At 50.7% G+C, this 20,997-nt stretch overlaps 3 protein-coding genes across 14 annotated transcripts in view; 2 read left to right on the top strand and 1 right to left on the bottom strand.

The window, feature by feature from the left end:
- The window catches only part of OTUB1 (OTU deubiquitinase, ubiquitin aldehyde binding 1), a 238,450-nt gene that overhangs the window by 62,682 nt on the left and 154,771 nt on the right, over positions 1-20,997 (top strand). The gene's annotated exons all lie outside the window — the stretch shown is intronic.
- Positions 1-20,997, bottom strand: part of PLAAT3 (phospholipase A and acyltransferase 3) — a 369,991-nt gene that overhangs the window by 254,071 nt on the left and 94,923 nt on the right. The gene's annotated exons all lie outside the window — the stretch shown is intronic.
- MARK2 (microtubule affinity regulating kinase 2) overlaps positions 9,118-20,997 on the top strand; it is a 76,206-nt gene continuing 64,326 nt past the window's right edge. For 11 of the 12 annotated variants that reach the window (XM_050757136.1, XM_050757128.1, XM_050757127.1 and 8 more), the window contains exon 1: positions 9,163-9,828. In XM_050757136.1, the coding sequence (XP_050613093.1) occupies positions 9,775-9,828 (54 nt within the window). In that variant the 5' untranslated portion in view covers positions 9,163-9,774. Of the gene's footprint in view, positions 9,829-20,997 lie in introns of all 12 variants that reach the window. The other variant, XM_050757129.1, reaches the window with a different exon arrangement.

The following is a 20,997-nucleotide window of genomic DNA, read 5'->3' as shown; positions in this document are numbered from 1 at the left end:
CGTCTGGGCCATCATTGGGGAAAGGGGTTTGCTAGCAGGATACCTGGCTGCCTAGAGCAACCTTGAGGAGCAGGAGGGTTGGAAGATGGTCTTAGGGGGAGCCGGGGAGCCACCTCTCCCGAAGGTGGGACAGCACCAGGGCAGGCCTCTGTGGAGCCCAGGAACGAAGGCTGACTTGTGCTGTCAGTCACCTGTGGGCATCTCACCCCCTCGCCTCCTCTGTGCTCTGGAAATGGGGTCAGAAACTATTTTCTTCAACATTGTACCTTCTGGCTCACCTGGTAGGCCTCTGCCCAGAAGAGGTCACTGTAGAAGCCCAGGGGTGCTCACAACCAGGGAGATGGGAATTAGCCTGAGCTTGCTTGCTTGCTTTTTCTTTTCTTCTTTTTTTTTTTTTTTTTTTTTTTTTTTTTTTTTTTTTTTTTTGAGACAATTTCATTCTTGTTGCCCAGGCTGGAGTGCAGTGGCATGATCTCAGCTCACTGCAACCTCCGCCTCCTGGGTTCCAAGTAATTCTCCTGCCTCAGCCTCCCTACTCCCTAGTAGCTGGGATTACAGGCACCCACCACCATGCCCAGCTAATTTTTTGTATTTTTAGTAGAGATAGAGTTTCACTATGTTGGCCAGGCTGGCCTCAAACTCCTGACCTCAGGCGATCCACCCGCCTCAGCCTCCCAAAGTGCTGGGATTACAGGCGTGAGCCACCGCGCCCCGCTTATCCTGAGCTTTCTAAAGTGAAATGGCAGAGCCAGCTTACAGGTGGCAAGATGCCTCTCCTCCCTTTCCCTGTGATGGTGAGGTGGGCACAGGGGTCCTCAACTCAGCCCCGCCTTCTCCAGCCCTGCAGGCCTGCACCCTCAGCTTCCACCTTCATCCCACCCAACCCTTGGCCTAATTAAACCCAAACGCTTGCTGGTTTCCCCTATTCCCTGGACCACGAGGAGGCCACTTTGGGTCTCTTCACCGGATTCCTTACCTTCATAAACTAAACCAACAGGTGCCAGATCTGTGTGCGGTTTTCCCTTTGGTGCGATGGAGCACACAGGCAGCCCCCTCTCAAACCCCAGCTGCACTGTCCTGTTTAGAGCAGTTGTGATAAGCGGGACTGTACACCTCTGCACCTGCTGACAAATGTGCACACAGGAGAAGTGGGGGCACAGGTGAGACTTGGAGGGTACCTATTCCTGTAGGACACTGAAACTGCCACTTTTGTGTGTGTGTGTGTGTGTGATGGAGTCTTGCTCTGTCGCCAGGCTGGAGTGCAGTGGCGCAATCTCAGCTCACTGCAACCTCCGCCTGTCAGGTTCAAGCAATTCTCCTGCCTCAGCCTCCCAAGTAGCTGGGATTACAGGCGTGCGCCACCACGCCTGGCTAATTTTTGTATTTTTTGGTAGAGACAGGGTTTCGCCATGTTGGCCAGGCTGGTCTCGAACTCTTGACCTCAAGTGATCCACCCACCTTGGCCTCCCAAAGTGCTGGGATTACAGGTATGAGCCACCCACCGTGCCCGGCCAATGCTGCCAGATTTTGAGACTAACCAGGAAGTTCATCTCAGGCAGGCAGGATCTGGGCCTGGGTAGCGTGTGCTGCATGCTCGCCTGATGGGGTGTCACCATGTGCCAAGCCAGATATGAGGGATCTCACGGCTTGGTGGGCTCCTGAGACATGGTCCCTTCTCCCCATCTGACAAGCTCAGGAGGAGCCTAAAAATGTACAGGGTCTTTGTCTAGGGGACATTAAAAGACAGTGAGGTGTGGTGGACAGAAGGCAGTGGCCAAGGCTTCAGGATGCCTTGTATCTAGGGTGGCTCCCCCACTGCATGACGGCAGGCAGGCCACGGAACTCCCGTGTCTCAAACACCATGATCCACAGATTGGCAAAACTTGGATCCTACCTGATAGGAAAGAATAAATAATGCTAAAAATCTGGTTCTGCAATCTCAAATACTGCAAATGGTTTTCTCCCATCCTTTCAATCCTGTGACTTGTGTTTACATTTCTGCCAATGTGCTTTTAAAACAACATGACTGTGTTGCTGGGTGTTTACACTTGAGAAAACGTATGTACACGTTTGTTGTAAAATTGTGAAGCTAAATGCACCTTTGCTGTTCTGTGATTAATGGCTTAGCCCTCTAGACTGTGAGCTCCTCGGCAGGGACCAGGTTGTATTGACTTGGTTTTCCAAGTGTCCTGCCTGGGGCCTGGCACATAGTAGGTGCTCAATAAATGTTTCTCGAGTGCCCTCTGGGTGTGTATTCCTGTGTGACATTTTTCTAGTGCGTGCTAGTCCCTGGAGTGTGGTTCTCAGCACAGGGTGGTTGCTACAGTGACTGTGGGTGGGAGCTTCATCCCCACATTGTGGCCAATAGGCGTCTCCCCAGCCTCAGCCAGGACCCTGGGGACTATGTGAGTGTGTGTGGCCAGCAACTGCGTGTGGCACCTCTGGGCTTCCAAGAAAGAGTTGGAGAAAGTGGGGCTGAGGATGTGACTCCAGCCCAGGCTGGAAGGACCTTACTGACGGATTGCCCAGGGCTTTCCTACTCCACACTGGCTTGGAGTCCCTGACCCCGGTCCTGCATCCTGGTGCAACACTGGGGAAGCTCTGCACAAATGTCGGTGACTCTCAGGGCTGGTGGTGGCACCTTCATCCATGTGGTGCTGAAGCCCAACCATGCGTTTAGTTGAAGAGGTTGGGGAAAAAGCCCCTGACTGCTGAGCCACACACCCATTCCCTGACTTCCCAGTCCTCCTTGGCTCTCTGAAGCCAGCCACCTCCTGCTGCCTTCCTTGGGATCCAGGTGTGGAAGATCTTTTGGGATACCTAACAAGGAAAAACTTTCTACATTCCCAGTACTTTTGACACCAATGTTAGTGGGGAGGGGGGCGCCCACACCAATTCTCCACCTCTCCAGACACCAGCCGGCTGTCCTAAAATTCAGTTCTGACACTCACTACCCAGAGTTAGCCCGGACCCCACAGGTCTTCGAAGGGCTCAGTCCCAGCAGACTGCCCCTGCTTTAGATACCAGTTCTAGGTCCCAGCTTGTCACCTGCACTTCTGACCAGCCCAAATTTGGAAGTTCCCACAACCCCCTCCTTAGGTTTGATAATTTGCTGTAATGGCTCACAAAAATCAGGGAAACAGGCCGGGCGTGGTGACTCAGGCCTGTAATCCCAGCACTGTGGGAGGCCGAGGTGGGTGGATCGCTTGAGATCGGGAGTTGGAGACCAGCCTGGCCAACATGGCAAAACCCCATCTCTACTGAAAATACAACAATTAGCTGGGCGTGGTTGCGGGTGCCTGTAATCCCAGCTACTCAGGAAGCTGAGGCACGAGAATCACTTGAACTCAGGAGGTGGAAGTTGCAGTGAGCAGAGATCACTCCACTGCCCTCCAGCCTGGGTGACAGAATGAGACCTTGTCTCAAAAAAAAAAAAAAAAAAAATTAGGGAAACATTTACTTAGGTTTACTTACATTTACTTACGTTCCCTGATTTTTGTGAGCCATTACAGCAAATTATCAAACCTAAGGAGGGGGTTGTGGGAACTTCAAAATGGTTTATAAAGGATGTCACACAGGATATAGACAAACAGGTGATGAGCTACTGAGGGTGATGTTCAGAACCGTTCCAAGCACAGGAGCTTCTGTCCTCGTGGAGTTGGATTGAGCCACCCCCTCCTGGCATGTGGGTGCTGTCACTGACCTGGAACCTCCCAAACCCCATTAGTTAGGGTTTTGATGGAGGCTTCATTAGGCACGATTGATTAAATCATTGGCCACTGGTTCAATCTGCAGCCCCTCTTCCCTCCCCGAGGTCTGGGGTAGGGATGAAAGTTGCAATCCCCTAATCACATGGTTGGTTTCTCTGGCCACCAGCCCCATCCTCCAAAAGTCATCTCATTAGTGTGAACTCAGGTGTGGTGAAAAGAGATTCATTATGAATAACAAAAGATGCTCCTCTCTCCCCATCACTCAGGAAATTCCAGGAGTTTTAGTTCTGGGCCAGAAACCCCGAATGAAGACCAGATATATATGCCTTTTTTTTTTTTTCTTTTGAGTCGGAATCTTGCTCTGTCGCCCACGCTGGAGTGCAATGGCATGATCTTTGGCTCACTGCAACCTCCACCTCCCAGGTTCCAATGATTCTCCTGTTTCAACCTCCTGAGTAGCTGGGATTACAGGCGCCCACCACCATGGCCGGCTAAGTTTTGTATTTTTAGTAGAGACGAGGTTTCATCATATTGGCCAGGCCGTTCTCTTGGCCAGACTGGTCTCGAACTCCTGAGCTCGTGATAACTCCTGCCTCGGCCTCCCATAGTTATGGGATTACAGGTGTGAGCCACCCACGCCCGGCGGTTTTTTTTTTGTTTTTTTTTTTTGAGACAAGGTCTCGCTCTTGAGGCCCAGGCTGGAGTGCAACGGCATGATCTTGGCACACTGCAACCTCTGCCTCCAGGGTTCAAGCAATTCTCCGGCCTCAGCCTCCCGAGTAGCTGGGATTACAGGTGCTTGCCACCACCATGCCCAGTTAATTTTTTGTATTTTTAGTAGAGATGGGGTTTCACCATGTTGGCCAGGCTGGTCTTGAATTCCTGACCTCAGGTGATCCACTTGCCTTGGCCTCCCAAAGTGCTGGGATTACAAGTGTGAGCCACCGCACCTGGCTGATATCTGTCTTTTTATATCACAATGCTGGTAATCCTCTCTTTCTTGTGGACAAAGCTAGTCTGAGACAAGGGAACAGTTGCCCCTGCCCTCCTTGAAGAGAAACTGGAGCATGTGGGAGTGTGAATGGGAACGGGGGACACTGGCTGGGCCCCTGCCGCACCCCAGTGGTGGAACTGGTCTGGTCCAGGCCCTGACGCTTTCCAACAGATGCTCCTGCAATCTGAGCTTCCTGTTTCTCTGCAGAAAATGTGGTAGTCACCCCCACCTCCACCCCACACACAGCTGAGCTGCTGTGTGGCTCAAATGAGACTCTGCATTTGGGGGCCTTTGTAAACTGCAAAATCCTGCACACCCCTAAGGTGTGGTAGAAGATGGGGGCTGGGATGGGAGAGGGTCTCTAATGGGCTTGCAGACCCTCTCTGCCACCGGAGTCTCTTGGGAGGGGGGCACCCTACTGAGGCTGCTTGCAGGTGCAGCGACAGGGAAGGGGCTGCAACACCTCCAGGGGTGTCTGCCTTCCTACCTCCGTGAAGCCAGGTGCCTCAGCCCAGAGCCATCATGCCACCAAATCTGCTCAGTCCTTTTCTCCCCTAGAGAGAACACCCTCATTCTCAGGACAAATGTAGTTCTAGGATGGAAAGTCTGTCACCCCGAAGGGCCCGCTGAATGCCAACACCTCCCAGCAGTTGTACTCTGTGTGTGTGTTTTCAGCTGTTCAGGTGGGAAAGCCTACAATCATCTTTAACCCCTCTCTCTCATAACCCCAACCCATCTGAAAGCCTGTTGGCTGCACCTTTCAAATACGTCCCAAATCTGATCAATTCTCACTACTTCCACTGCTGCTGCCTGGCCCTAAGCCACTGGCATCTCTCCCTTGAATTGTCGTAAAAGCCTCCTTGCTAGTCCCCCGGGTCTGCTTCTGTCATGCCCTTTCACTCAGTTCCCAACCCAGCAGCCAGTGAGATCATGTCACTCCGGCGGCAACTCATCCCACTCCCAGGGAAAACCACGACGGTAGCCCACCAGGCCTGGTTCCCATCGCCACACACCTCCTCACTCACTCTGCTCCAGGCTCATTGGCCCCTTGATCTTCAAACAGGATAGGTACGCTCCTCTGCCTGGGTTGCTCTTCCCCTAGATGTCTGCAGAGCTCATGCCTTCACCTCCTTCACGTCTTTTTTTTTTTTTTTTCTTAGCCTCCCAAAGTGCTGCGATTACAGGTGTGAGTCACCACACCCGGTCTCCTTCAAGTTTTTACTCAAGTGTCACGTTCTCAGTGAGGGTTTCATGAACCCCCTCAGTACTGCAGTTTGTCTTCCACCCTCTCACCCCTGTACTCCTGACCCCCCCCTTAGCTGGCTCTGTTTTTTTCTGATGTCACTTAATACTGACTCTTTTGTTTGTTGTGTGTCTTCCTCAAAATGAAAAGTAAGCTCCCAGAGGGCAGAGTTTTTTTGCTGTGATCTCGGTTCACTGCAACTGCTGCCTCCCGGTTTCAAGCGATTCTCCTGCCTCAACCTCCCAAGTAGCTGGGATTACAGGCGCCCGCCACCATGCCTGGCTAATTTTTTGTATTTTTTTTTTTTTTTTAAGTAGAGATGGGGTTTCACCATGGTGGCCAGGCTGGTCTCGAACTCCTGACCTCACATGATCCACCCACCTCGGCCTCCTACAAAGTGCTGGGATTACAGGCGTGAGCCACCACACCTGGCAGGCAGAGATCTTTATTTTGTTCACTGATCTACCTAAAAGCCTAAAACAATGCCTTGCACATAGTAGGTGCTCAATAGGGATTTACTGAATGAATGAATGAATTTGCAGATTTAGAAAGGAGGTAAATGTGTGGCAGTAATTCATCTTTGAGGAGAACTGGGAGGGCTCATGGATTTGAGTAGGTGAAATTTGAACTGGATCTTGAAGCGGTTCTGGAAGCTGAGGTGGGTGACGGGCAATCATCTATCAGCTTGAACAAAGGCATGGAAGGAAGAGAGATTGGCAGCAGGGTGGGAGTTAGGGAGAAGTGTGATCAGTGATAGTTAGAGAGGTTATTGCAAGGTAATGTGAGGCCAGATTGAGCAAAGTTTTGAAAGCAGGTTAAAGGCTTTTCCTACAGCCAGGACCAGCTACATAATTTGTGGGGCACAGTGCAAAATGGAAATGCATGGCCCTTTTGGTCAAAAATTTCAAGATGGTGGGCCGGGCGTGGTGGCTCATGCCTGTAATCCCAGCAGTTTGGGAGGCCGAGGCAGGTGGATCACTTGAGGTTGGGAGTTCGAGACCAGCCTGGCCAACATAGTAAAACCCTGTTTTTACTAAAAACATAAAAAATTAGCCAGGCGTGGTGGTGGTCACCTATAATCCCAGCTATTCAGGAGGCTGAAGCATGAAAATCACTTGAACCTGGGAGGTGGAGGTTGCAGTGAGCTGAGATCGCACCACTGCACTCCAGCCTGGGCTACAGAGCGAGATCCAGTCTTAAAAAAAAAAAAAAAAAAAAAATCAAGATGGTGACAGCAGAACATTAATCCAAGCTCAGGGCCCTCCTAAGCACAGGGCTCTGTGTGACTGCATGGGTCATGGGTCAATGAAGCTAGCCCTGCCTATAACCTGTGAGGGAGCTGGTGATAGCTTTCTAACAGAGCAGAGATGTTACTGGAGCTGGACTTTGGGAAGATTATTCTGACATGTCTGGTGCAGTAGGTTGGAGGGAGTCTAGGCAGGGAGACAAGCTCAGCAGCCTTGTGCAAAGCTAGCGAGGAAGAGAAAAGGATAGTTAGGGTAGGGGTCGGGGCTGAAGATCAAAGGGCAAGGGTGAGGCAGGGGTTAGAGCTAGAGTGAGAAGCTTGGAGAAGATGGAGTCTATTTAGACGAGAGCGTGGACCAGGGAGAGACTGCTGGAACACCGACCACCAACTGCTTCCTCTCTCTTTTCCCTGCTTTCCAGACCCTGGCATTAGAGGTGATACCAGGCACAGGAATCAGCAGTGTGTCTCCCTTTGGCCACCAGAGGGCAGATGATTCTCAAGGATTGAATTTGGGTCGGGGGAGTGAAATATTCTCTGTCCTCTTCTGTCTTGCCCTCACCTTCATGGGTGTGCCTTCACCACCTTCTTCCTCAACGGTTGGGTGCCTGAATAGAGCTGGCATGGGGCATGGGGAGCAGTGCCGGAGTTCCAGGGATTTACTAAGAGTGTAGTGATACCTGTTGCCTTAGGAAGTACTTTCATACCCTGGTAATTACATCTGCTCAGATGCCTATTTCTCTGATTGGTGGGATGAAGGCTGGCTCAAGATGCTGTAGCTGGGAGTTGGAGGTCAAATAGCAGGGGTCCAATCAGCAGTTTTCCCAATAACTCTTGGGGCCTCTCTGCTCCTGTACCTTTGGGAACCTGTTGCCTGAGCCTGGTTTCTGACTTCTGTGGGGCCTCTGCCTCCTGCCCACCTTAAGCCACTGACGGGAGGGTGTGGTTCCAACATGTTCCAGGTACTATGGGTGAGGACAGCTTGGCGCTGGGGAAATCAGCCCAGGATACTGCCTGTCCTTGGTAACACAGTGTAAGGGGAAGTGAGGAGTGGACCGTAGTTGCCATACAGACTTCCTGTTAGTCAAGGGCTCTTCAAAGCTGAGAAGGACCTCCGAGTTCATGAATCCAATGGCTTCACTTTACTGATGGGGAAAATGAGGCCCAGAGGAGGAAAGAAAATAAACTTTAAATGTCTTATCTTGTAGATGCATTTTAAAAGGTAATTGGAATTTAGAAATGTCATTTCGAATGTCAACGCAGGAACAAAGCCATAGGAAAGAGGAGCCTAAACTCAGTGATGTTATGTGATTTTTCTAAGATCACGCAGCATTTGCGCTTGGCAGAGCTGGGGCTGAAATGCAGGGCCCTGGACGCTCCCGCATCCGGTGCAGAGGACGCTGCCCTGGGCCTTCCTGGGGCTTTGCCGAGCCCTGCAGACTAGATGCAGGAATGCACGGATGGATCCAAAGAAGCCAAGATAGACGGTGGCAGACAGGCAATAGACTGATGCTGCGTTTGACAGGTATGTTGATAGGCTAGATGATAAAAAGAAGATGGATTTTATGAGCTGGACAGATGGACAGAAATGCAGACAGGAAGCTGCTATAGAACCAGAGGATGCCAATCGCAGGGCCGGCTAACAATCTTGTTTTGTATTTAGTCAAATCACAAGCACGAACAGGTGACCCATGCTTCCTGTTCAAGGTTTGAAAATACCCGAAAACTGACGGAAAGACACGAAGCGAATCAGATTCCGAGAGTCACCCGGGGAAACGACCGGGTGCTCGGAGGGCCTCGGGTGTTGCCGGAAATGGCCGACGACCGCCCTAGGCAGGGCGGTGGGAGGGGGCGTGGCCGGCTCAGCACGCGGAGGAGCTTCGGGTATTTCCGGAAACTGCCGAAAGCCCTCTTGAAGTGGGCGGGGAAAGGCCGGTGGGCGTGGCTGGATGTCTGTGGACGGGGGCTGAGGGGGTAGGTAATCGGGGTCGTTTCGTGGATTTCCGTAAACAGAGCCGAAGCTTCGTCTTCTTACGAGGAGGTGCGCGCGTCCCCGGGGGTTACCTTCTTCGGCTGTTTCCGGAATTCACCCGTAGTCTGTGGCCGGGAGGAGAAGGCGCGCCCCACCTCCCGTTTCTAGCCGCTTCGGATGTTTCCGGCTGCTGCCGGCGGAAAGAGCCGAGGGCCGGCGGTGGTGGCGGCCATGTTGGGAGCAGCAGGTCCGGCGGCGGCTGCCTGTGTGCCGGGCGCGGAGCAGTGCCGCTGAGGGCAGGGGAGGAGCGAGGCAGGCGGCCGGCTGCGGCGGCAGAGAGTAGGCGGAGCGGCGCGGCCCGGCCGAAAGGCGGCACAGCCCAGCCGGGGGTCGGGGGGGTGCGGTCCGGAGCCGCTCGGAGCCGGCGCGGCCTAGCCCGAGCGGCGCATCCCCGGGCTGGCGTGAGCGGCTGCCCGGCCTCCCCGCACCCCCGGCCGGGGCCCATGCGGCGGGTGCTCCTGCTGTGAGAAGCCCCGCCCGGCCGGGCTCCGCGCCTTCCCTTCCCTCCCTTCCTCCAAGCTTCTCGGTTCCCTCCCCCGAGATACCGGCGCCATGTCCAGCGCTCGGACCCCCCTACCCACGCTGAACGAGAGGGACACGGAGCAGGTAAGGAGCCCCGAGGGCTCCCCGAATTCTCTGGCTGGGCCCCTTGCACCTTGCGGAGCCTACACCCTCTTCTGCTCTCCTCGTGCCCCTGCTGCCATCCTGCAAGCCTCGGCTGCCCTGTCATCCGGCTCCCGGCTCCAGCTCCGCACATCCCGCTTCCGAGTCCTGACCTGGGACCCACCTCGTCCTGACTCCAAGCTGCACACTTGTCTTTCTGCCAACCCCCTCTCCCCTCACCGCCCTCCTGCGCTCTTCCGTGTCACCTCCCCAGCTTCCCTTTCTCTTCCCTTTTTCTCTCAGGGGCCTTTCTGGTCTTCCTCCACCCACGCTTAAAGCAGCCACCCTCCCGCTCCTCGAATAGCAGCACCCCGCGATTTGCCACAGATCGTTGTCCACCTCTCCCTTCGTCTCTCCTGCCTCGCTTCCCCTCCGCCCGCACCGGTTCTGCCAGTCTCTGGTTATCACCCTCGGGGTCCTTGCCCTGGACTGCGCTCTCGATCCCTGGCCCTTTGCAGTTCCCCCAGCTTTTTCTATCCTGCTTCTTCGTTTTCCAAATTGTTCTCTCCCTCTTGCTTGCAACCCACCAGCTCCACCCTCATCACCTTTCCAAATCCTTCGCCTACTCTTTGCTCATCACTTTCCCTTCTTTGCTCCAGGAGCTCCTTGGATCCTGGCGCTGGCATTTGTCGCTTCCGTGTTTCCCCACAGCTGTCATGCGCATAGTTTTCCCACAGGTTGCCTTTGGGGTTCCAATCATCACTCCCTTCAGAGTCTTTGGATCCCTCTTGTTCTCTTGCCCTCGGGTTTGGCTTTTAGGTCCCGGGGTCTCCTGTTTCTCTCTGTGAGGGTTCTACTAGCCTTCCACTGGGCTCTTCCTCCCAACCGAAAGACACTTGGCCCCACCGTATTAACACAACCTGTTGCTCAGTCCTTTCCCAGACCTCGCTGCATCACAATTTTTGCCTTTCTGTCTTCGTACGCTGAAACACAAACCATGATGACTTTCTGTGTCTTCACTCCCGTGCCTGGCACTTAGAGTATTTTCTTTCTTGCTTGTTGCCTTCCTGTTTCTCCACCCTCACCGCATCTTCCTTACTGTACCTTTTACTCAGCGTTGCCTTTCATCTCCACGTTAGTCTCCTGCCTTCTTCATGTCCTGTGTATCCCCCCACCATGCTTGGATCCATTCTGTTCCTATTGGCTAAGTCTTTGTAATTCCCAGGAAGTCCGGGTGTTTTGCATGCTAGTTTCTCTAGCTACACCTCAGCCTCACGACTCCACGGTCCCCTTCATCCTGGCAATCACTGCTATGGTTTGTCACCCAAGTCTTAGCCTTTCTGTGTCATCTCACTTTTGATCCCAGAGGCGTCCACTTTCCACCCCTCCCCTTTCTTTTACCGTCTCTAGCGTCCTTTGCTGACTGCTCTGTGCAGAGGCCCCTGCCTGTCATACCTTTCTTGGTGGAGAACTTTACTAGGCCAAAAAAACTTGACTTGAAAAAGAAGTGCTTCCGCCCCGGGGCTGCTGTGCTTTTTGCCTTCTTTCCGCTCATTCCATCCTTTATGTTTCCCTCTTACTCCCCTCTTTCTTTGTAGCCCGGTAGAGCACTTGTTATATTCTCTTGCATGTGAACATTCTTTGAAAAATCTTACCTCCTTTCATTTACTGTGTTTTTCTATTTTGTTACCCCTGGCTCTCTCTGTCACCTGGGCAGTTAGGAACTCAAAAGAAGTTCTAGGCAGAGTTTTTCTCTGCAGGGTTGATCCTTTTATTACTTGTGGATTATTTGCTTCTAGGGGTGAAATAGGGGTTGAGAGGGAGGGATGGTTGATTTCCATTTCATCACTGGGTTCGGCAGCTGGTTCTCATGGGACAGGTGGGTCTTCGGAGACAGAGGAGCATGTTCGGTGTCTCGCAGTCTTTCTCTCCCTTGCCTGCCAGCTGTTTATCTCTCCTTACTGGGAATTGCTTTCTCTAGGCCCTCTTGAGGTTGCTTTTTGCACCCTTTTTCCTCTCACAACCTCTGTTTTAGCAGGTAAACCCTGCTTAACCAGAGAACTTTCCCAGACTGTTGATCGTGAGCTGGTAGGAGGAGACCAAGTGACTGACTGGCACCCTCAGGCATTTGGGGAGTGGCGATGGAGTGCCTACTCTCTCAGTGAGGCTGGTGGGGGGGCATTGTGTTCAGCAGAGCAGAGTAACAGACTGCCTCAGTGTGGTTTCTTTGTGCTGCTTACTACATGTAAATGCATTATTGCCATGGTGTATTCCTGTGATATGTGTGTTGATTTCCCCTCTTCCTTACATGCCTAGTGTACTGCTGAGCATATAGTAGGGATTCCACCGTAGTGTGCATCCACTGACTTCATGATAGCAGCAGTCAGTGACCATTTGGGAATGTAAGTAAGCTCTTTGATAACTTTGCCCAGAGCAGTAGCTGCGTACATTGTCATCCTGTTATGATTATTGATTACCCATCCTATTTCTACTCTTTATGGACTTAGATTCTCCTTAGCCCCTTCATACCTTCTACTGTTCTCAGGGTAGCCAATCACTGTATCGACTTAATATGAAGTCTCATTCCAGTAAAAGCAGGGACTTTGGAAAACCTTGGATGCACCTATCCCAGACACATTCCTGTATTCTTTCTTTCTTTTTTTTTTTTTTGGAGACGGAGTCTCATTCTGTCACCAGGCTGGAGTGCAGTGGCGCAATCTTGGCTCACTGCAATCTCCGTCTCCCGGGTTCAAGCGATTCCCCTGCCTCAGCCTCCTGAGTAGCTGGGACTACAGGCGCGCACCACCGTGCCCGGCTAATTTTTTGTATTTTAGTAGAGACGGGGTTTCACTATGTTGGCCAGGATGGTCTCAATCTCCTGACCTGGTGATCCGGCCTCCCAGAGTGCTGGGATTACAGGCGTGAGCCACCACGCCCCCCGCGCCGGGCCTGATCCTTGTATTCTTTAAAATAGGAAAAAAGACAAACAGCAACTCCTCAGGTCACAAGGCCAGGTGTATCAAACATTGACCTCCGAGAGTAGATCATGCCACCAAGTGAAAGAAACCTCTTCTTGGTCCTCTTGTGATTTTAGCTAAAGTAGTCATGGAAACTTGGTCATTACTATAGTCTTAATGTTATTTTTTTTAAAAAGGGGATTTAGTTGGGCTGATTTCCTCCCCTAAAGGTCTTCTGTCACCTTATTTAAATTTAAATTATTTAAACTGGTTTTACCAGAAAATAGGTAAACAAACACCACTGGTTGTCTCCAGTCTCTTTTCTTGCTCTTCCTCTCCCTCTTCTTTAAAAATGTGGCTGATGAGAACCTGTTTCCAGGAGCCCTTTGATCACTCTGAAACACACAGACACAGAAAATGTTGAAGCATAAAAATAAACCTTGCGTTGCAGGGAGATTGCCTGTTTGCTGTCGACTTCGCTTGTAACAGCGAAAGTAGGAGACTAAAAAAAAAGTCAAGCCCTGTCTTTAAGATGGTTTTTGTGACACCTGATTCCAGATGTGCTTGTTCACAGCCATAGACTTCTTGCTTTTGCAGAAGGAGGGTTCTAATCTGGGGCTGGTAGTTTGGGGGATTGTTAGTCTGTGAGCTGAGCTTTCAGTTCACTTCTTTTCCAAATGGCTCTGCTGGCCTGGAAGCTTGGCAGTTGTGAAAGCAATCAGCAAGATGACTGTTCGCCTTCCAGCCAGCAGCAGCAGTAGTCACAGGCAAGCCTGGAGAAAGGTCCAGCTTTCAGAGTTCACCTGCTAGAGTTCATAACACCTGGGGGAGAGGCTACTGGATCTGGGACCTGCCCCACCTCTGAGCCTCAGAAACTATGAGAGAGAGATTGAGAGAAAACTCGCCCCACTCCTGCTACAGTGGGAAGGGAGGGGGCAGCTGTCAGGCTTCTAGGTGGTGAGTGGCATTGTTTATTCTCTCAGTTCTAGAAAGGGGAGTTTGGAAGTACTGGTGAAGAAAACAAAGTTACAAGATCCTATAAAGAATAGCTGAAGTACTCCAAACACTCTTCATTGGACCCCATTGTTGACTCTGGACATATATATAATCTTTTTTTTTTTCTTTTTGTTTTTTGGACACAGAGACTTGCTCTGTCGCCCAGGCTGGAGTGCAGTGATGCCATCTCGGCTCACTGCAACCTCCGCCTCCCGGGTTCAAGCTGTTCTCCTGCCTCAACCTCCCGGAGTAGCTGGGACTACAGGCGCCTGCCACCATGCCTGGCTAATTTTTGTATTTTTAGTAGAGACGAGGTTTTGCCATGTTGGCCAAGCTGGTCTCAAACTCCTGACCTCAGGTGATCTGCTGGGTAAATATATTTTTTTTGTTTTTGGTGTCACTTAGGTAGATTGGATGAGCTAGCTAGCATCTCACTCCACACTCTGAGCTGTGCAGCAGTGTGTCCTGGTGCTAATTCTCACTCTGTCCTTTGATTCTGGCCAGGGGCTCCTTGATGGTGCTGCCTTCTGGTTAGGAATGTGGGTGAATGTCAGACCAAATAGTGTCACTTTCAGCTTGGCCGTAGGGATCTGGAATGACGTGTTGTTAGAGCAAGGGCTTTGGGAGTCCTTGGAGTTCGTAACCTTTGAACCTGGTAAAAGTAACTGTACCTAGTAAACTATAATAATTTCTCTCTGGTCAGACACCATGGCTCATGCCTGTAACCCTAGCACTTTGGGAAGCCAAGGCAGGAGGATTGCTTGAGGCCAGGAGTTCAAGACCAGCCTGATCAGTAAAGTGAGACTCCATACCTACAAAAAATTTTTTTTAAATTTAGCTGGGCGTGGTGGCACATGCCTGTGGTCGCAGCTACACAGAAGGCTGAGGCAGGAGGATGGCTTGAGCTGGGGAGGTCGAGACTGCATTGAGCTGTGTTTGTGCCATTGCACTTCAGCCTGGGTGACAGAGCAAGACACTATCTCAGAAAAAAAAAAAATTACTTTTCTCCAGTTTATGGACTTTGGGAAGTAGCTAAACAGATGGATATAAGGCAGTTGTTGAAACTTGGCCTGCTGCAGGTTCAAATAAAAGTTTACACAGGGATAACTGAATCTTTCAGACTAACCAAAGATTGGGCTGGAGATTTTTCTCAACATAAATGTCCTAAGCAGAGCTGGTGCCTGTGAGGTAGGAAAAGATTGAGACTGTTTGCTTAAGAGGTTTGCAGGGTTAGAGCTCTTGGGAGTCAGAACTTCTCAGACTAGATTGTTTCCCCTTTGGACAGAACAACCCAATTCTCCGTGGGCATTTGATCAGGACTAACCCAGGCCTTCATGAACTCTTTCTCATTGAGCACTTAGCCACCTGACTGGCATTACTCTTCTCCCGGGAGCTTCCATGAGGTTCCTATATATGTATTATGTCGACTTGAATGAATATTTTATGTCTAGAGTGCAGCCAAGCCTCAGACTTTGTGGCCCATTATCGACAAATGGGGTAGGGGGTGGGCGCCACCTTTGGCCCCGTGATAGCTTCTCTGCTAAATGGACTCTCCCCAGCAGCACTTTGAAGCCCGTTAATGGATTGGAATGAAGTAACCTCAGCAGAGGGAAAGAGTGAGGAGGGTGCTCATCTTCCTTCCCTGAGACTGCCTGGTGAGGCTTTCCTACGGTAACCAGGGCCAGCCCCTATTCCCTCTGCTTGGTTAAGCTGTGGACTGGAGCTGCTAGGCCTCTGCTTTGAGAAGTGTAGAAAGGATTTGATTCTCTTTTAGCCATGGTGGGGCCACCAGTTTCCCCACTTTCCCATCAAAGCAAAAATTGAGAAGGATGTGGAAAGGGTGGGTGGAGTTTAAATCTGGCCCTTCCTCCTTCAGTGGAAGTTCAGCAAAATGACAAACCAGATAGGTGGCTGAATTTCCTTCTCTTGACGGGAGATTCCAGTATTTGTACGTTTTGTGCTTGAAGCTTGGATTCTCCAGGCTACCTCCCAGCCTTCATCAAACGTGAGTGAGTCACAGAAGTGTTATCTCTGCATTTTCCCCCTTCTGTCTCAGCAAAGGGAAGAGTAAGCCTTTACAAACCCGTGGGGGAGGAAGTCACCCTCTTCCCACTGCTGGAGAGCCAGGCTATCCCCAGGCTAACCCTGAAAGTTCTGACTCCTGAGCAGAATGTTACTGCCCCCCGCCCCCTTCCTTTATAGTATAGGCCATTGAAGGTCATTGCTCATCTTTTTTTTTTTTTTTTTTTTTTTTGAGACAGTCTTGCTCTGTCACCCAGGCTGGAATGCAGTGGCACGAGCTCAGCTCACTGCAACCTCCACCCACTGGGTTCAAGAGATTCTCATGCCTCAGCCTTCCAAGTAGCTGGGATTACAGGTGCGCACCTCCACACCTGGCCACTTTTTGTATTTTTAGTAGAGACGGGGTTTCACCATGTTGGCCAGGCTTGTCTTGAACTCCTGAACTCAAGTGATCCGCCTGCCTTGGCCTCTCAAAGTGCTGGGATTACAGGAGTGAGCTACCGTGCCCGGCATCATTGCTCATCTTTTAGACTGAGATGTTACAGCTGATTCTAAAACAACACCAAGAGAGAATCTGGCCTCTTGATTTCCAGTTGTGTCTCAGAGGAGGAGGCATCCCAGTTCCTCCTCTTGCCCTCTAGACAGCTCCTCCTCTGATGAATATAAATAGGCTAGATCCCTTTATCTTCATATCTGTTTTTGTCTAGAATGTTTCAAGTTTCTCAAGCTAGGTGTGGTGGCTCACATCTGTAATCCCAGCACTTCGGGAGGCCAAGGCAGGAGGATCACTTGAGCCCAGGAGTTCAAGACCAGCCTGGGCGACAGAGCGAGACCTCATTTCTACCAAAAAAAAAAAAATTTTTTTTTTTTGAGACAGAGTCTTGCTCTGTCGCCCAGGCTGGAGTGCAGTGGTGTCATCTCAGCTCACTGCAACCTCCGCCTCCTGGGTTCAAGTGATTCTCCTGCCTCAGCCTCTTGAATAGCTGGGATTACAGGCGTATGCCACTGTATCCCACTAATTTTTGTATTTTTAGTAGAGACAGGGTTTCACTATATTGGTATCTTGAACTCATGACCTCGTGATCTGTCTCAGCCTTCCAAAGTGCTAGGATTATAGGCATGAGCCACCTTGCCGGCCAAAAAAATTTTTAAAAAGTTACCTGGGTGTGGTAGCACGTGCCTGTATCCCAGCTAGTTAGAAGGCTGAGATGTGAGGATCACTTGAGCCTGGGAAGTTGAGGCTGCAGTGAGCTATGATCATGCCACTGCATTCCAGCCTGGGCAACAAAGTGAGACCCCATCTCAAGATAAATAAGGTTTGTCAGTCCCTGTGGGGGTTCTTTCCACAGATGTCTGTCTTTGGGTTGGCACTTCCCCCACTTGCAGTTATTCCTTACATTTCTCATTCGAAAATGGCAAAAATGGCAAAAGTAAATCCATTTCCTTTTTACACCAAATTATTAGTTTTACGCTTATAAAACTAAATGAACAGAAGATTTGGTAGGAGAGGAGGGGAGATGGACACTGATACTGGTGGCTAGGTGATCCTGAGGGACAACTGGTGCCGGACAGGAAGAGAGGAGGGCTGTGTTCAGTGACTGGCTCCCAGCCACCTTTTTGGCCTTTTTCTTTTTAACATGAGGAAGGCGGAGCAGACCAGGGGCTTCTCTGTAGAACCAGTCAAGCTGGTTTTAGGCAGCCTCGGCCTATTTTCTTGTGTGCTCTTTGGGAAGTTGGCAATATGAAGGTCGGCCTCCTTTGGGGCTGTGTTCGTTGAGGCGGAAGTTTGGAAGCCATCTATTGTAAACAACCCCCTTCTCCCCAAACACTGAATGGGTCTCTGAGCTGGTCCTTCACTCCAGGGAGGAGGCTTTCTCTCCGCCCTATGCTGAACTGAAGGCAGCTTTGCTTTATACACCTTTCACTGAAAGCTCTAAGCCATAGCTCCTTCTTGTGGTCCCCCTTCCCAATTCACAGCTTGGCAAAAGGCCCTCAGCCTGGCCAGGAGGAAGGAACTGGGTCTGCCTTTGGCTCCTCATTTATGGGTCTGGAAGAGGATCAGGACTCCTTACTGCTATGATTTGGCTGCTAAATTCAGTGACACCCCAGGCCTTTTTTGGTCCATGCAATGGGACTGTCTCTCCAGGCCTGCTGGGAAAGAAGAGAGAGAAAAAATAGCTTTTGGTCTGTGGCAGCTTACAGGGACTTCAGGAAACAACCTGTAGGAAAGGTGGGAGCTACGGGTCACCATGTGTGACCTGCAATAGCAGTAGGGAGTCTTTCTCAGGGAGCAAGGCCCAGCCAGGTAGGATTGTTTCCCAGTCTCCCAGCTAAGCAGGAAATGCCAAAATATGAATGTTTAGCAATTAGTGAGTGTAACTACCTGCAGACAGAGCTCCAGCCTAGACCTTGTCCTTGGGGGCTGGTCGCCCCTGTTTTTACTACAGTGAGCTACTCATTGCTTCTAATTACCATTTCAGTATGAGTTTTGCTTTGTTTTCTGATATCCCACGTGCAGCTCCCTTTTTTCTCCATCTTCTTTTTGTTGTGTTTTTTTGATACGAAGTCTTGCTCTTTTGCACAGGCTGGAGTACAGTGGCACAGTCTCAACTCATTGCAACCTCCGCTTCCCAGTTTCAAGCAATTCTCCTGCCTTAGTCTCCCAAGTAGCTGGTACTACAGGTGCGCCACCACACACGGCTAAGCCTTTTTTTTTTTTTTTTTTTTTTTTTTTTTTGAGATAGAGTCTCGCTCTGTTGCCCAGGCTGGAGCTTACTGCAAGCTCCGCCTCCTGGGTTCACACCATTCTCCTGCCTCAGCCTCCTGAGTAGCTGGGGTTACAGGCACCGGTCACCATGCCAGGCTAATTTTTTGTTTCTTGGGTTTTTTTTTTTTTTTTTTTTTTTGAGACGGAATTTCACTCTTGCTGCCCAGACTGGAGTGCAGTGAAGCGATCTTGGCTCACTGCACCCTCCGCCTCCCAGGTTCAAGCAATTCTCCAGCCTCAGCCTCCTGAGTAGCTGGGATTACAGGCATGCACCACCATGCCCAGCTATTTTTTTTTTTTTTTTTTTTGGAGACAGAGTCTTGTTCTGTTACCCAGGCTGGAGTGCAGTGGCGCGATCTCGGCTCACTGCAAGCTCCACCTCCCGGGTTCTTGCCATTCTCCTGCCTCAGCCTCCTGACTAGCTGGGACTACAGGTGCCCGCCACCACGCCCGGCTAAGAGACGGGGTTTCACCGTGTTAGCCAGGATGGTCTCGATCTCCTGACGTCGTGATCTGCCCGCCTCGGCCTCCCAAAGTGCTGGAATTACAGGCATGAGCCACTGCGCCTGACTGTGACACCTGGCTAATTTTTGTATTTTTAGTAGAGACTGGATTTCACCATGTTGGCCAGGATGGTCCCGATCTCCTGACCTCGTGATCCGCCTGCCTCTGCCTCCCAAAGTGCTGAGATTGCAGGCATGAGCCACCGCGCCTGACCTTATTGTTTTTAAGAGACAGGGTCTCACCCTGTCACCCAGGCTAGTGTGCAGTGGTGTGATCATAGCTCACTGCGGCCTCAAACTCCTAGGCTCAAGTTATTTTCCCACCTTAGCTTCCAGAGTATTGGGACTACAGGTCATACCTGACCCCTCCACCTTCTGGACTTTCACTCACCCCATCACTCCCTACTTCTCCACCACAAAAGACTGTCATTGGCTATCTTTGCGTGTAGTGTTGAAGGCACTTGGAGATTGTTGCTTTGTCTTTTTGCCCATGAAAGTTTGAATTACCGGTTCTCCAGTCACAGGAAGTGGGGCTCCTTAGGCCAGCTCCATGTCACATAGCATACTGATTATGTTGAGCTTATGGCACAGCTGAGTGGAGAGTCCCACACTTTTTGAACACTTTTTGACTTCCGATAAGTGGTTCCACTATGGTTAAGAGCAGGTTTGGTGGGCTGGGCGCGGTGGCTCATGCCTGTAATCCCAGCAGTTTGGGAGGCCAAGGCAGACGGATCACTTGAGGTCAGGAGTTCGAGACCAGCCTGACCAACATGGTAAAACCCTATCTCAACTGAAAATACGAAAATTAGCCTGGCGTGGTAGCATACACCTGTAGTCCCAGCTACTCGGAAGGCTGAAGCACAAGAATCACTTGAATCCGGGAGGTGGAGGTTGCAGTGAACAGAGATCATACCACCGCACTGCAGCCTGGGCAACAAAGCGAGACTGTATCTCAGACAAACAATAAGAGCAGGTTTTGCGGCTAGATTTCCTGTATTGGAATCCTGGATCATCGTCTCCTGTCATCTTAGCTTCCCTCTGTGTCTGTTTGCTCATCTGTAAAATGGGAGAATAGTACCTATCTTATAGGTATAGCTGTTATAAGTATTAAAAGAGTTAATGAATAGAAACCTTTTAGAATAGTGCCTGGCACAGCAGAATAATCATTGCCATTATTGTTCCAGTTGAACAACACAGTGAATTTTATCTGAGCACCACACAACTCTAGGTCAGTAGTATAAGGGGTGATGTTTGGAATTTCTCTGTTATCAGTTGAAAAAATCTTGTTCTTCTGGCATCTTCAACCCATTGGGGTCCTATAGGCGCTTTTTCTAACATCTCTGTTTTTTTTTTTTTTTTTTTGAGATGGAATCTTGCTCTTGTTGCCCAGGCTGGAGTGCAATGGCACCATCTTGGCTCACTGCAACCTCTGCTTCCTGGGTTCAAGCAGTTCTCCTGCCTCAGCCTCCTGAGTAGCTGGGATTACAGGCACCCGCCACCATGCCTGGCTAATTTTTTTTTTTTTTTTTTTTTTTTTTTGTATTTTTAGTAGAGACGGGGGTTTCACCATGTTGGCCAGGCTGGTCTTGGGTCTCGAACTCCTGACCTCATGATCTGCCAGCCTTGGCCTCCCAAAGTGCTGGGATTATGGCGTGAACCACTGCACCCGGCCTAGTTTGCTTTTTTACCAGTCATCTATCTGAAAAAAAGTGGAGTGCTACTGGAGAGATTCATGTACTTCTGATAACACTTTTAGCTCATGGTTTTTTTTTTTTTTTTTTTTTTTTTTTGAGATGGAGTCTCGCTCTGTCGCCCAGGCTGGAGTGCAATGGCTGGATCTCGGCTCACTCCAAGTTCCGCCTCCCAGGTTTACGCCATTATCCTGCCTCAGCCTCCCAAGTAGCTGGGACTACAGGCGCCCGCCACC

This window comes from Macaca thibetana, chromosome 14, assembly GCF_024542745.1.
Source record: "Macaca thibetana thibetana isolate TM-01 chromosome 14, ASM2454274v1, whole genome shotgun sequence".
Lineage (NCBI taxonomy): Eukaryota > Metazoa > Chordata > Mammalia > Primates > Cercopithecidae > Macaca > Macaca thibetana.
This window is presented reverse-complemented; position numbering and strand designations above follow the sequence as displayed.